Below are 15,285 nucleotides of genomic sequence, written 5' to 3'. Positions count from 1 at the left end.
TTATTTGTACATAAAATTTTGAGCTTTCTAATACAGTAATCACAACAGCCAACTTGAGAGAAAGTCATCAACAAATAAAAAACATATCATGTGATGCTGCTAATCATTAGTTCACAAAAGTCATTGCATACACTGCTTTAGACTCAATTATCTGAACAACTTGATGTTCAGACAAAAGAATGTTTCAGTTTGGAAGATACACTGGAAATGGAAGACTAGGTGACATAACAGATCAGACCATAACAAAAATTACATAGCAAAAGGTTTTTATGATGATAAACAAAAGATGAATTTTACAAATTACACTGAACAAATGTGATGTCAAGATTTTTAAAAATTAATTATACAAGTAGGTCACCATTGTCAAACATAGACCAACATTTATTTTTGTTGCTGAATATGTTGCAGTCCGACATCTTTATCAGCCCCCCCCCTCTCTCTCTCTCTCTCACACACACACACACACACACACACACACACACACACACACACACAGCAACCTACAAATCAAATGCTTTCTTCAAGCAAAATGATTGAAGTATCAACTTCAACTTATCATAAAGCAACGTTTCAATATCAGCTCCAACATTCTGATACCTGACATTTTATTTCTGCTCTTTTGATTTCATCCTGAAAAATTACTTTTTCACACATAACATTAATTCATGTATGATACATAGAATAATCACTGCATTATGTTGATTTTACACAAAGTATAACCTACATTGGCATAAGAAGATCATAAAATTGTATTTCCTGCTCAGACTTTGCATTAACATCAATACAGCTGATAACTTTCAGAACATTAACAACCTTTTGCATCACAGAAAAATGCAGCTTTCCTGCACCACATAACAGATGATCATAGGACCTTTAGTATTATAATTATCTTCAGAACAAACAGTTCTCAGTAGCTATTACTTTCAAACAACAACAAACAAAAGTTATCAGGTGTAGATACAAATATATATGGCCCCAAACAAAGTTCTATATTGTTTATAGCATCATTTTCACTGTAACATTAATCGTAGAGTTCGAAGTCTTAACCACTATTTTCAAAAGAACACGAGTATATAAAATAAATCATTTTGTTTTATAAACTTTGATTCCATAGAAAGTATGAGCTATAACAGTATTATACACTATTTTCGGCCACAAAAATGCTTCACTTTTTTGTGCTTTTGCTGTGCCACTCAGCATTTGGCACCATGGCAGTGATAAGAAGACAGGCTTTAAACAAAACTTTTGTGATGTTTATTGGTGGTGTGTGTAACTAAATTCTAAACAAAAACGTGATATTTGTGACTCCCCTTATTGTAATCTACAGACCTGGCAGACTATATCCTCAAAGTGTGTGAATTTTTTATTATTATGAACAGAAAGTTGTCGCCTTCAGTGATACACACTGGAAAATACACTGACTATACAAAATCAAAGTGCAATTTAGTAAAACAGAAACAAATATTAACATGGAAGAAAACTAGCAGATGTATGTATAAAACATAAGATTAGATTTTTTTCTCATAATAAGTCATAATTACATTTTACATTTAAGAACTCATAATGAGCTCATTGCGTGGAGCACATACATTGGAGCATTCATGAAATGAAAAAAGTCTGTGGTTCAACACAAGTACCATGAGCACCATAATGTAATTTTGAGAATAATCACCATGGTAATACTTCTCAAGAGAGCTATTGACTAAGCCCCCCCTCCCCCCTAAACACACACACACACACACACACACACACACACACACACACACACACACACACCATAACACGACACAGCCTAAACATGTAAGTTAGCAAAAAATTGCTTTCTGAGAATAATATTTAAGTATTGTCAACACAATAAATCATCAAGTAACTTGAGTTCACAATCTTGCTTAATTTAAGCAGATCACCAATTGAAGAAGCAAGTGTACTCACAGAAGTACAAGTGTCTCAAGTACTCTTCAAATCAAATGTGTGATTTATACTGCACACTATGAAGTTTTAAACATAACATATTCTATCGATGGCTTCCAGCTGATGATCTTTCGCCTGCCGATGTCTGCATTTCAGCACGTGGTCCAACTGGGGTTTTATCAGCTGCCTTGACAGGTGTTGATGTCAAATTAGGGCCATCAAGGACTGGTAGCACTCGAGAACAAGTTGTGCATTTTTCAACAGCTGTCCTGAAAACAATTACATACAAATGTTATTTTAACCACTATTTCAACAAATCAAGTTTTTATGGCTCAGAAAACAAAACTACAAAAAAACTAACTGAGTTGGAAAGTGACAGTATGGTTGGCCAGTGCTTCACTTCAATACCAAAATTTCTCTTAGTATTGCTGAAAGACAGATAAAAGTAAAAAAAAAAAAAAAAACACTGTCACAGCTTTTTGAACTGTTAGTTTCTCCCTCAGGGATGTAAAACGGAAAAGTAAGTTGGCAAAGGTTAGAAAGGATGACAAGGAGACGTATCCATGTTAAGAGGGACCTAGCTGATGTCCTAAAATAAAGCATAGAGGTTAGGCTTACAGAAAGTCATAAACAACACTGGGGAAGGTCTGAATTCCACATGGCAATCCACAACCCATATCTTTGAACATGACATCAATGTAGGTCAATACGTTTCAAACACATAATAGAATCACAACCATTCCAAATCTCCATAAAGTTTATCTACAATGTTGAGTTCTTTGAGAGACTGCACTTTTTGGATCCCAAATTTTGAAAGTCTTCGCAACCAAAACCTGCTTGTATCAAAAAATGTACTTAAAAGTAAACACACATAGAATTGTTTAGTTTACAACTCCTAAGCACCCTGTTCTCCCTCTTTACTTCTCCAGCTACTTGTTAGATAATTAATAATTCATTATCACACTTCATAAACACTGAATTTAAAATGTGTTGAGCATACTAACAGAGACAGGAAGACATTCCCAGAAGCTATGTCAACTGATGAGGTCATGAGAGGTAGAATTCCAGCCAAGATAAGACACTGATCCAAATGAGCCGTGACCTTTCCAAAAGAAACAAATGTCATGGCACTCACTTAAACCTGCATTTAAAGACTGAAAAGCTTTACAGGTCACACCTTTACAAAAGAAAATAAATGCAAGAAAAATCTGAAATTTAGGCCCAGTTTACTGACATCAATTTGTAGTACAATTTTGGAGCATATTCTGTGTTTTAACATATGGAAATAATACCTAAAAGAAAAATGACACACAGACAGTATAGATTAAGAAAATATTATTCTCCTGAAACAAGCTATCCCATTATTCCCACAAAGGAATGAGCACTATTTCAGGCTGGTTCCATATATCTAAATTACCAGGAGGCTTTTTGCCTCACAAGCTGCTTGAAACTGTATGCCTATGGTGTGACTGGATTCATCATTTCCTGTCAGAAGCGTCATGGTACGTAGTAATTGACATAATGTGAAACTGAAGTTATATCTGGGGTTCCCCAAAGAAGTATTATAGGCCCTCTACTGTTCTTAATTTACATAAATGATTCGGAAGCCTATCTGAACGCCCCTCTTAGAGTGTTTGCAGAAGATGTCATTGTTTACCATCAAGTCATAAGAAGATCAAAATGAATTACAAAATGATTTAGAAAAGGTACCTACATAGTACAAAAGGTGGCAACTAACCCTCAGCAATAGAGTGTTTCTCTACATCAGCACTGAAAAAATTCAGTTAAATTTTGATTACATGACAAATTACACAAAATTAAAAGGTGTAAATTCAAATCAATACTTACACATTACAACTACAAACAACATCAACTGGAACAATAATACAGAAAATGTTGTAGAAATGCTAACCGATATTGACATTTTATTGGCAGAACACTTAGAACATGCAACGGAACTACTACAGAGAAGTTATAGAAGTGCAGGTGTCTCAAGAACTCTTCAAATCAAATGTGATTTACACTGCACACTACGAAGTTTTAAACATGACATATTCTAACAACAGCTTACAGCTGATGATCTTTCACCTGCCGGAATCTGCATTTCAGCTTATAATAGGGAATAATCACAGATGTGATAAGTGAATTGGAGCTGAGAAACATTACAACAAAGTCAGTTTTTGTTGCAGTGACATATTTTCATAGAATTGCAATCATCAACTTTCTCCTTCGAATGACAAAATCCTAGCTACACAGGAGTAAACAACCATCATGATAAAATTAGAGAAATCCAAGGTCGCAGGGAAAGATTTTGGTTTTCATTTTTCCCCGTGTGCTTCTTCAAGAGTGAAGTGGCAGAGAGAAAGTCTGAAAGCGATTCTATGACTACCAAACAGTTAAGTGTGAACTGCGGAGTTGCCATGAAGATGTGGATCCTGTAGCAGCATGTAAACTGCTCCTGAGTAATATCTCCTGAACCCCATCCTCCCCCCCCCCCCCCACTCATCCAACTAATGACTATGCTGTTTATATTCTACTTTGCGAATGGTGCCTCTTCCTTATGGTGCCAGTGATAAATCATGCCTGAAACACTTGTGCATCCTGTTACTATGCTTAAAGAAGTTCTTTTCAACATTTCCTTATTACTGTCCTGTCCTCACCTATTGTCAGTGTTACCTTAATGTCACTTTAAGACTGAAACAGTGTGACATTTTTCTACTGAATGATGGGAACCATCCAGATAAAAGCCTTCCACTGAGCATTAAAAGCTAATTCAGTGGGTACCCCAAAGCTTGGCTACTAACCATTGTTCCTCCTGTTAATCCATTCATCTGCCCATGGCACACACATTGCAGTTCAGAGGCAGTAAAAAAGCCAACACAATTTTTGTTATGCTTTGTGTGGTCTGGTGTGTACAGAGTTACTGTTAGAGGACCAACAACACCTTAGATGAGTACACTAAAGTGCCCTCCTCACCCAACATATCTGGTAATTCGAATACAATTCAGAATTTAGCATTTAACTGATTCATAAATTCTATACATAATTTACAGGCTTCCTGTTTTTGTTTACTCACAGTCTGTTAAAGACAATTTACTTTAAAATGTACACTTTCATTGGCAGAAATGTCAGTTATTAAAATATTCCAGACCATAATACCATAGCGCAATGGAAGCAGAAAGAAAAATTCGTTCAATCATGGTATTATAACACAGAATACTTTAGTAAGTGTGAGACAGTTTATTGTTTCAACTCACTACTGGGCTGTGAATCTTTATTTTATTACATTTCAAAAACATATAGTCAATAATAAATATGAAAACAAATGTAAAATAAGGAATGTAAGAACAACAGAATGAAAGCATAATAAGAATGAACTGCTTCTGCAAGTTACTGACTGACTGGATCACTACCTTACTAGCTGGACCATTCTGTTATTCTTCTTCATTTCTATGTCCAAAGTGAACTTCATTCGTGTAAGTTCAGTTTCTTTCTCTCTTAACTGGCTCCGTAAATGATATATTGTTTCCTCCAAAGCTTCAAATATTGCCTAGAAAGATAAAAAATCTTTTTCACCACAACCCTGAAAATTTTCTATAAAAAAAGGGATAATGAAGTACTTTGTTCCAAAACAAATACACAGCATAAAAGTTCATTGAGCTCAACACAATACCAAATAATATCCAACAATGCTCACAGTATAAATTGACTGGACACACAAAATTTAATACTTAGTAGACATCACATCACATCCCTTCTGCAAAAGAGCAAATCACGGCAAATAAGTACACTAATAAAATCAATTAAGACAGAAAAGATAATAATTGGGTGGGAGCAAGGAGGAAAAAAGGTACTGTAGCCAAGATAGTGTAGCTTATGTATTTGTCTTTCGCAATCAAATTTTTATGAACAGCAACCTACTAACTGGGAAACACATGCCATTTCACATTCACTGTTGTGGTCTTCAGTCTAAAGACTGCTCTGATGCAGCTCTCCCTGCTAGCCTATCTTGTGCAAGTCTCTTCATCTTTGCAGGACTACTGTACTACATTCTTTTGAGCCTAATAACTGTATACAAGTGTTGCTCTCCCTCTGCAATTTTTACCCCCCCCCCCCCCCCCCCCCACACTCCACCAACGCCAAACTGACAATTCCTTGATGTCTCAGTGTGTGTCCTGTTTCCTATCAACCAATCTCTTCTTTTAGTCAAGTTGTGCCAGAAATTTCTTTTCTTTCCAATTTGATTCAGAACCTCCTCATTAGCTATATGACCCACCCATTCATTTTTCAGCATTCTTCTATACCACCACATTTCAAAAGCATCTACTCTTTTCATGTCTGAACTGCTTTTTGTCCACATTTCATTTGCATGTAAGGCTACACTCCACACAGATGCCTTCAGAAAAGTCTTAATAAGATTGAAACTTGCATGAGACATTAACAATACCTCTCCTTCAGAAATGCTTTCCTTGTTATTGTCAGTCCGCATTTCATATCCTCTCAACTCTGGCCATCAGTTATTTTACTGTCCAAATAGGAAAACTAATCTAACTACTTTTCATTTCTCATTTGCTACTCTAACTCCCTCAGCATCACATCATTTAATTCGATTACACACCATTACCCTTGTATTACTTTTGTTGGCATTCATCTTCTAATCACATTTCAAGACTCTATCCACTATATTCCTCCAAACCCTTTGACATCTCTGGCAGAATTACAATCTATCAGCAAAACCTTAAAGTTTTTATTTATTCTCCCTGAACTTATTCCTTTCTAAATTTCTCCTTGGTATTCATCACCACTTGCTCAAAGTACAAATTAAACAACACCTGGAATAAGCTACAACCCTTCTCAAGTGCATCTTTCCTCGTTATAACTGCCCTTTGCTTTCTATGCAAGTTGTAAATAACTTTCCACTCCCTGCATTTCATCCCTGTTACCTTCTGCATCTTCCCCCATGACCCATGGACCTTGCCGTTGGTGGGGAGGCTTGCGTGCCTCAGCGATACAGATGGCCGTACCGTAGGTGCAACCACAACGGAGGGGTATCTGTTGAGAGGCCAGACAAACATGTGGTTCCTGAAGAGGGGCAGCAGCCTTTTCAGTAGTTGCAGGGGCAACAGTCTGGATGATTGACTGATCTGGCCTTGTAACATTAACCAAAACGGCCTTGCTGTGCTGGTACTGCAAACGGCTGAAAGCAAGGGGAAACTACAGCCGTAATTTTTCCCGAGGACATGCAGCTTTACTGTATGGTTAAATGATGATGGCGTCCTCTTGGGTAAAATATTCCGGAGGTAAAATAGTCCCCCATTCGGATCTCCGGGCGGGGACTACTCAAGAGGACGTCGTTATCAGGAGAAAGAAAACTGGCATTCTAAGCGTGGAATGTCAGATCCCTTAATCGGGCAGGTAGGTTAGAAAATTTAAAAAGGGAAATGGATAGGTTAAAGTTAGATATAGTGGGAATTAGTGAAGTTCGGTGGCAGGAGGAACAAGACATTTGGTCAGGTGAATACAGGGTTATAAATACAAAATCAAATAGGGGTAATGCAGGAGTAGGTTTAATAATGAATAAAAACATAGGAATGCGGGTTAGCTACTACAAACAGCATAGTGAACGCATTATTGTGGCCAAGATAGACACAAAGCCCATGCCTACTACAGTAGTACAGGTTTATATGCCAACTAGCTCTGCAGATGATGAAGAAATTGATGAAATGTATGACGAGATAAAAGAAATTATTCAGGTAGTGAAGGGAGACGAAAATTTAATAGTCATGGGTGACTGGAATTCGTCAGTAGGAAAAGGGAGAGAAGGAAACATAGTAGGTGAATATGGATTGGGGGGAAGAAATGAAAGAGGAAGCCGCCTTGTAGAATTTTGCACAAAGCATAACTTAATCATAGCTAACACTTGGTTCAAGAATCATAAAATAAGGTTGTATACCTGGAAGAATCCTGGAGATACTAAAAGGTATCAGATAGATTATATAATGGTAAGACAGAGATTTAGGAACCAGGTTTTAAATTGTAAGGCATTTCCAGGGGCAGATGTGGATTCTGACCACAATCTATTGGTTATGAACTGCAGATTGAAACTGAAGAAACTGCAAAAAGGTGGGAATTTAAGGAGATGGGACCTGGATAAACTGAAAGAACCAGAGGTTGTAGAGAGTTTCAGGGAGAGCATAAGGGAACAATTGACAGGAATGGGGGAAAGAAATACAGTAGAAGAAGAATGGTTGCTCTGAGGGATGAAGTAGTGAAGGCAGCAGACGATCAAGTACGTAAAAAGACGAGGGCTAATAGAAATCCTTGGGTAACAGAAGAAATATTGAATTTAATTGATGAAAGGAGAAAATATAAAAATGCAGTAAATGAAGCAGGCAAAAAGGAATACATACGTCTCAAAAATGAGATCGACAGGAAGTGCAAAATGGCTAAGCAGGGATGGCTAGAGGACAAATGTAAGGATGTAGAGGCTTGTCTCACTAGGGGTAAGATAGATACTGCCTACAGGAAAATTAAAGAGACCTTTGGAGAGAAGAGAACCACTTGTATGAATATCAAGAGCTCAGATGGCAACCCACTTCTAAGCAAAGAAGGGAAGGCAGAAAGGTGGAAGGAGTATATAGAGGGTTTATACAAGGGCGATGTGCTTGAGGACAATATTATGGAAATGGAAGAGGATGTAGATGAAGATGAAATGGGAGATAAGATACTGCGTGAAGAGTTTGACAGAGCACTGAAAGACCTGAGTCGAAACAAGGCCCCGGGAGTAGACAACATTCCATTAGAACTACTGATGGCCTTGGGAGAGCCAGTCATGACAAAACTCTACCATCTGGTGAGCAAGATGTATGAGACAGGCGAAATACCCTCAGACTTCAAGAAGAATATAATAATTCCAATCCCAAAGAAAGCAGGTGTTGACACATGTGATAATTACCGAACTATCAGTTTAATAAGTCACAGCTGCAAAATACTAACGCGAATTCTTTACAGACGAATGGAAAAACTGGTAGAAGCGGACCTCGGGGAAGATCAGTTTGGATTCCGTAGAAATGTTGGAACACGTGAGGCAATACTAACCTTACGACTTATCTTAGAAGAAAGATTAAGAAAAGGCAAACCTACGTTTCTAGCATTTGTAGACTTAGAGAAAGCTTTTGACAACGTTAACTGGAATACCCTCTTTCAAATTCTGAAGGTGGCAGGGGTAAAATACAGGGAGCGAAAGGCTATTTACAATTTGTACAGAAACCAGATGGCAGTTATAAGAGTCGAGGGGCATGAAAGGGAAGCAGTGGTTGGGAAAGGAGTGAGACAGGGTTGTAGCCTCTCCCCGATGTTATTCAATCTGTATATTGAGCAAGCAGTAAAGGAAACAAAAGAAAAATTCGGAGTAGGTATTAAAATTCATGGAGAAGAAGTAAAAACTTTGAGGTTCGCCGATGACATTGTAATTCTGTCAGAGACAGCAAAGGACTTGGAAGAGCAGTTGAACGGAATGGACAAGTGTCTTGAAAGGAGGATATAAGATGAACATCAACAAAAGCAAAACGAGGATAATGGAATGTAGTCAAATTAAATCAGGTGATGCTGAGCAGATTAGATTAGGAAATGAGACACTTAAAGTAGTAAAGGAGTTTTGCTATTTAGGGAGTAAAATAACTGATGATGGTCGAAGTAGAGAGGATATAAAATGTAGACTGGCAATGGCAAGGAAATCGTTTCTGAAGAAGAGAAATTTGTTAACATCGAGTATAGATTTAAGTGTCAAGAAGTCGTTTCTGAAAGTATTTGTATGGAGTGTAGCCATGTATGGAAGTGAAACATGGACGATAAATAGTTTGGACAAGAAGAGAATAGAAGCTTTCGAAATGTGGTGCTACAGAAGAATGCTGAAGATAAGGTGGGTAGATCACGTAACTAATGAGGAGGTATTGAATAGGATTGGGGAGAAGAGAAGTTTGTGGCACAACTTGACTAGAAGAAGGGATCGGTTGGTAGGACATGTTTTGAGGCATCAAGGGATCACAAATTTAGCATTGGAGGGCAGCGTGGAGGGTAAAAATCGTAGAGGGAGACCAAGAGATCAATACACTAAGCAGATTCAGAAGGATGTAGGTTGCAGTAAGTACTGGGAGATGAAGAGGCTTGCACAGGATAGAGTGGCATGGAGAGCTGCATCAAACCAGTCTCAGGACTGAAGACCACAACAACAACAACCTTCTGCATTTTGAAGAGTGTAGTCCAGTCAACTCTATGAAGGCTATAAATTTAGATTTTCTTTTCTTTTATTTATTTTCCACAACAAGTCATAGCATTACTATTATCTCAAGTGTTCCTAACTTTCTCCTGAACACAGATCTCTGAGATTTAATAGAAGAGATACTGAATTTAATTGATGAAAGGAGAAAATATAAAAATGCAGTAAATGAACCAGGCAAAATGGAATACAAACGTCTCAAAAATGAGATCGACAGGATGTGCAAAATGGCTAAGCAGGGATGGCTAGAGGACAAATGTATGGATGTAGAGGAATATATCACTAGGGTTAAGACAGATACTGCCTACAGAAAAATTAAAGAGACCTTTGGAGGAAAGAGAACTACCTGTATGAATATCAAGAGCTCATGTGGAAAACCAGTTCTAAGCGAAGAAGGGGAAGCAGAAAGATGGAAGGAGTATATAGAGGGTCTATACAAGGGTGATGTACTTGAGGGCAATATTACAGAAATGGATGAAGACGTAGGTGAAGATGAAATGGGAGACATCATACGGCGTGAAGAATTTGACAGAGCCCTGACAGACCTAAGTGGAAACAAGGCACCTGGAGCAGACAACAATCCATTAGCACTACTAATAGCCTTGGGAGCAAGATAAATGAGACAGGAGAAATACCCTCAGGCGTCAAGAGGAATATAATAATTCCAATCCCAAATAAAACAGGTGTTGACAGGTGTGAAAATTACCGAACTATCAGCTTAATAAGTCACAGCTGCCAAACAGTGACACAAATTCTTTACAGACGAATAGTAAAACTGGTATAAGCCGACCTTGGGTAAGATCAGTTCAAATTCAGTAGAAATGTTGGAACACATGAGGCAAAACTGACCCTACGACTTATCTTAGAAGCTAGATTAAGGAAAGCTAAACCTATGTTTCTGGCATTTGTAGACTTAGAGAAAGCTTTTGACAATGCTGACTGGAATACTCTCTTTCAAATTCTGAAGGTGGCAGGGGTCAAATACAGGGAGCAAAAGACTTTTTACAATTTGTACAGAAACCATAAGGCAGTTGTAAGAGTCGAGTGGCATAGAAGGGAAGCAGTGGTTGGGAAGAGAGTGAGACAGGGTTGTAGCCTATCCCTGATGTTATTCAAACAGTATATTGAGCATGAAGTAAAGGAAATGAAAGAAAAATTCGGAGTGGGAATTAAAATCCATGAAGAAAAAATAAAAACTCTGTGGTTTGCCGATGGTACCGTAATTCTGTTAGAGACAGAAAAGGACCTGAAAGAGCAGTTGAACGGAATGGATAGTGTCTTGAAAGGAGGATATAAGAAGGACATCAACAAAAGCAAAATGAGGATAATGGAATGTAGTCAAATTAAATCGGGTGATGCTGAGTGGATTAGATTAGGAAATGAGACACTTAAAGTAGTAAAGGAGTTTTGCTATTTAGGGAGTAAAATAACTGATGATGGTCGAAGTAGAGAAGAGATAAAATGTAGACTGGCAATGGCAAGGAATGCGTTCCTAGAGAAGAGAAATTTTTTTAACATCGAGTATAGATTTAAGTGTCAGGAAGTCTTTTCTAAAAGTATTTGTATGGAGTGTAGCCATGTATGGATTTGAAACATGGACGATAAATAGTTTAGACATGGGAGAAATAGAAGCTTTTGAAGTATGGTGCTACAGAAGAATGCTGAAGATTAGATGGGTAGATTGCGTATCTAATGAGGAGGTACTGAATAGAATTGGGGAGAGGAGGAATTTGTGGCACAACTTCACCAGAAGAAGGAATCGGTTGGTAGGACATGTTCTAAGGCATCAAGTGATCACCAATTTAGTATTGGAGGGCAGTGTGGAAGGTAAAAATCGTAGAAGGAGACCAACCAACAGATGAATACACTAAACAGATTCAGAAGGATGTAGCTTGCAATAGTTACTCGGAGATGAAGAAGCTTGCACAGGATAGCGTAGCATGGAGAGCTGCATCACACCAGCCTCTGGACTGAAGAGCACAACAATAACAACATTAGGGCTAGTCCTGTATGACTCCTATCTTTTGAGTTGATAACACTGTACTGACCCAAAAAGAGCCCTGCTCCTTGCTGCCACCACACTTCATTAATTCCCAGTGCATTCATATTGAACTTATCCACTCCCTTTTTTAAATTGCCTAACCTACCTGCCCACAAAGGAATCTGTTAGAGCGGAAATGTATTACAGGCAAGTGTGACGTTTTCTCAACATCCTCTACAGCCAGCACCAAGCCGAAGTGAGCCAGGCCAACATTCTATGTCACAATCAAAGTGACAAACATGTGGAACACTACTGACACTGTGGAAAGTAGAACAAACCAGGAAGACATTGCCTCACCTTGTTCAGGCGAGAAGTTTGAATAATTATCTCAGCAACATAGCCTCAGCAAGGAGAAGACATCACATTATTGTAACAGATTAGCTTGATTTCATCAGAGAGAATAAAATCTTCACAAGAACACTTATCAGCCAGCTGCTGTGGTGAAAAGGCAACATGCGCAAGCCCTGGAACGCATTCTTCTGAAGTAGAGGGGTGATGAGGACCAATGACTAGTCCAGAAAAGGAGGACACATTTGTTCACCAGCAGCCAGACATAATGTCAATGTCTCAGACAAGCAGTAATAAATTCTCATGCTTCCAAGCCAAGGTCTTCATCTTTACATGGCAGTACTCTAGTTACGAGTCTCAAACTGTGATTGCTGCTACTGCTCGTCAAGATGACTTCAACCTTCGAAACTGCCATCTGTCTGGTCTGCTGCACTCAGTTATCGTGGGCTGCCGATATCACAAACATTAATGAGAAGACCTAAAGACTTCCACCCCCGACTCAATGAGCCGAACTCATGGTGTTTAGCACACTGTCCATCTGACAGTATTTGAGAGGCAAGCTAAATGCTGCTGCCCAAGACTAGTACCTGTAAGCAATCATCAACATCCCAGCCTTCCTTGTTCGAAAGGATATGCTGTTGCTCATCTTGACACCGTGCAGTGAGAGATAAGCCTAGCACAACCCTTCAATGCTTACCAGAGTATTTGGTAAAAATGCAATCGTCGTCCTGAGCAGCAAAGCCTGTTGTTTGGTCCACTCCGCTTACCAGGACAACCTGTCACCCGCCCAACATCATGGTTATGCGAATTGGATGTCGCAGGACAATGTCTGCCAGAGATTGCTGAGACAACATTAGCATGTCCCAATGCCGGGCGCACACTGCCGCCGGCCTCAACATCACTACAGTCTTCTCTGTGTCACAGTTGTAAACTTTTATGTAATATGTTCTTGTTATGCAAATATTGTATCATTAGCACCCAGCTTGACAATCAGGCTGCTACACTGCACTCCACACTCCATCGCCCTGATGCAGTCGGGATTTCAAGCCAGGCCACTACAAAACTGACGTCACAAATGTTAACATCGGCTGATGCCTCCATAGCATGACCAATCTCTGCAGCATCATCGTCGTCACTGTCTGGATATAAATCTCGACAATTCATTGCGGTGAGAGGGAATTATTCTGTTGGCCTTTCTGATTGTGTTCTCGCTTGCGGCCATGACAACACACAGGGACTTTTGATTCCCCTCTCAAGAGTGTTGTTTCCGAGACTGCAGGAACCTGCAAATTTATCACTTTTTAAAGGAAATAACAGGGAATAGTATGCACAGCTGCCACCCTTGAGGAGAGGCTGTCAGTAACCATATTACAGAAAACTTTAAAAATCAGAAGGCTGTTTTGGGCCTTTAAGCAATATATTTCAGACTTTTCCAACACCAAATAAAGATGATATATTTCATTGATCATGCATTTAATTTTATTTTCACACTAAAATTAATCCAAATTATCATTTTCAGTTACAAAAACTACTTCAGCCTCAATGTTACCCACATGCCCAATAAATTTGATGGGGGAATCTGCAGTTGATGATACCCCTGCCACATCCACCTTTACTACTGACTGCTGCCTGCTACATACATTCATTTCTGCCTTCTAGAAAGTGTGTTAATTTTTTGTTCTTGTTGCTGTCACAATCCTTTCATATGGTGGCAGCTCACGTAGCCTACTGACAACTATTTTTCCCTGAAGTCAGATAATAAATCCTGCTGGAGAACAATATTCCTTTGATCTGTACAGATACAGCCGTGGAACACTGGTTTTGTTTTTCCAATATGTTGACAACACAGGTAGCCCAGTACTGGCTGCGAACAATGTCACATAACACGATTTGAATTCAGTGTAAGTGTGTCATTAGTCAGCCGTAGTGACAGAATCATTCTTAGACAGGTTTACTGCCTGCTCAGGAAGGAAATCATTACAATCTACAAAACATTGTAGTAGCATACGATTACATTTTGCTAAACAGTACCTTTGTTTTTTTAACATCAAATTGTAAAATGTCTATTTTCATAATTTTTTTGCAACATCCCGTAACTTCGTAACAATTATCGACAGTCCATAATGGTTGGCAGTCATGAGTATAGGAATTAATTTGTTGTATCGTCAGTTGTAGGAACGGCAGTGGTGTTATCCACAAAATGGTGGAAAACATGCTGTTATTATGGGTGAAACTGTCACTGCCTTAACAGAGCAAGTAAAAATGTATGAGCAGGAAAATAAAAACCTGCATAAATAAGTTCAAACTTACAAGCTATGGTACAGCAGTTGCAATCAGGAGTTGGAAGAATCGTGCTGAGTCCACTCTCCCCACCTCTCTGTCAGTCAGCAGCAAATTTAATATCTTTTTTCTGGAAAAACAATGGAGCATGTCACTGTGTTCACTAGATATTATTATCTACCACTGAATTGTGCAATTGGATGACTGAAACATGTTTGCATAGGGTTAATAGGTGAAGCTACAGCACATATAATGTATCATGACGTTCTTAGCAAGGCAGGAACGTTCCAAAAGCTGGCTGATGGTTCACACAAGTGCTACCAGAAGCAAAACAGTGAGAGATTTTTTTTGAGAGAAACTGAGTAATTTAGTGCAGAAGACAAATGAGTCTGCGCAATCTTCTTCAGACAGAATCCGTAAGAGTTGTGCACAAACACACGAGCTGACACAAAGAGCAGAAGCTGATGCAGTTAATTTGAATGAAAGT

The 15,285-nt window shown here is 38.7% G+C and overlaps 1 protein-coding gene across 1 annotated transcript in view; it reads right to left on the bottom strand.

Moving 5' to 3' along the window:
- Positions 1-433: 433 nt before the first annotated feature.
- LOC126259861 (sorting nexin-16) overlaps positions 434-15,285 on the bottom strand; it is a 29,067-nt gene continuing 14,215 nt past the window's right edge. Inside the window, exons 6-7 of the mRNA XM_049956918.1 lie at positions 5,325-5,461; positions 434-2,180 (exon numbers count right to left, since the gene is read on the bottom strand). Coding sequence (XP_049812875.1) covers positions 2,015-2,180; positions 5,325-5,461 — 303 coding nt within the window. The 3' untranslated portion in view covers positions 434-2,014. The remainder of the gene's footprint in view (positions 2,181-5,324; positions 5,462-15,285) is intronic.

The sequence above is a fragment of the Schistocerca nitens genome, chromosome 5 (genome assembly GCF_023898315.1).
Source record: "Schistocerca nitens isolate TAMUIC-IGC-003100 chromosome 5, iqSchNite1.1, whole genome shotgun sequence".
Lineage (NCBI taxonomy): Eukaryota > Metazoa > Arthropoda > Insecta > Orthoptera > Acrididae > Schistocerca > Schistocerca nitens.
This window is presented reverse-complemented; position numbering and strand designations above follow the sequence as displayed.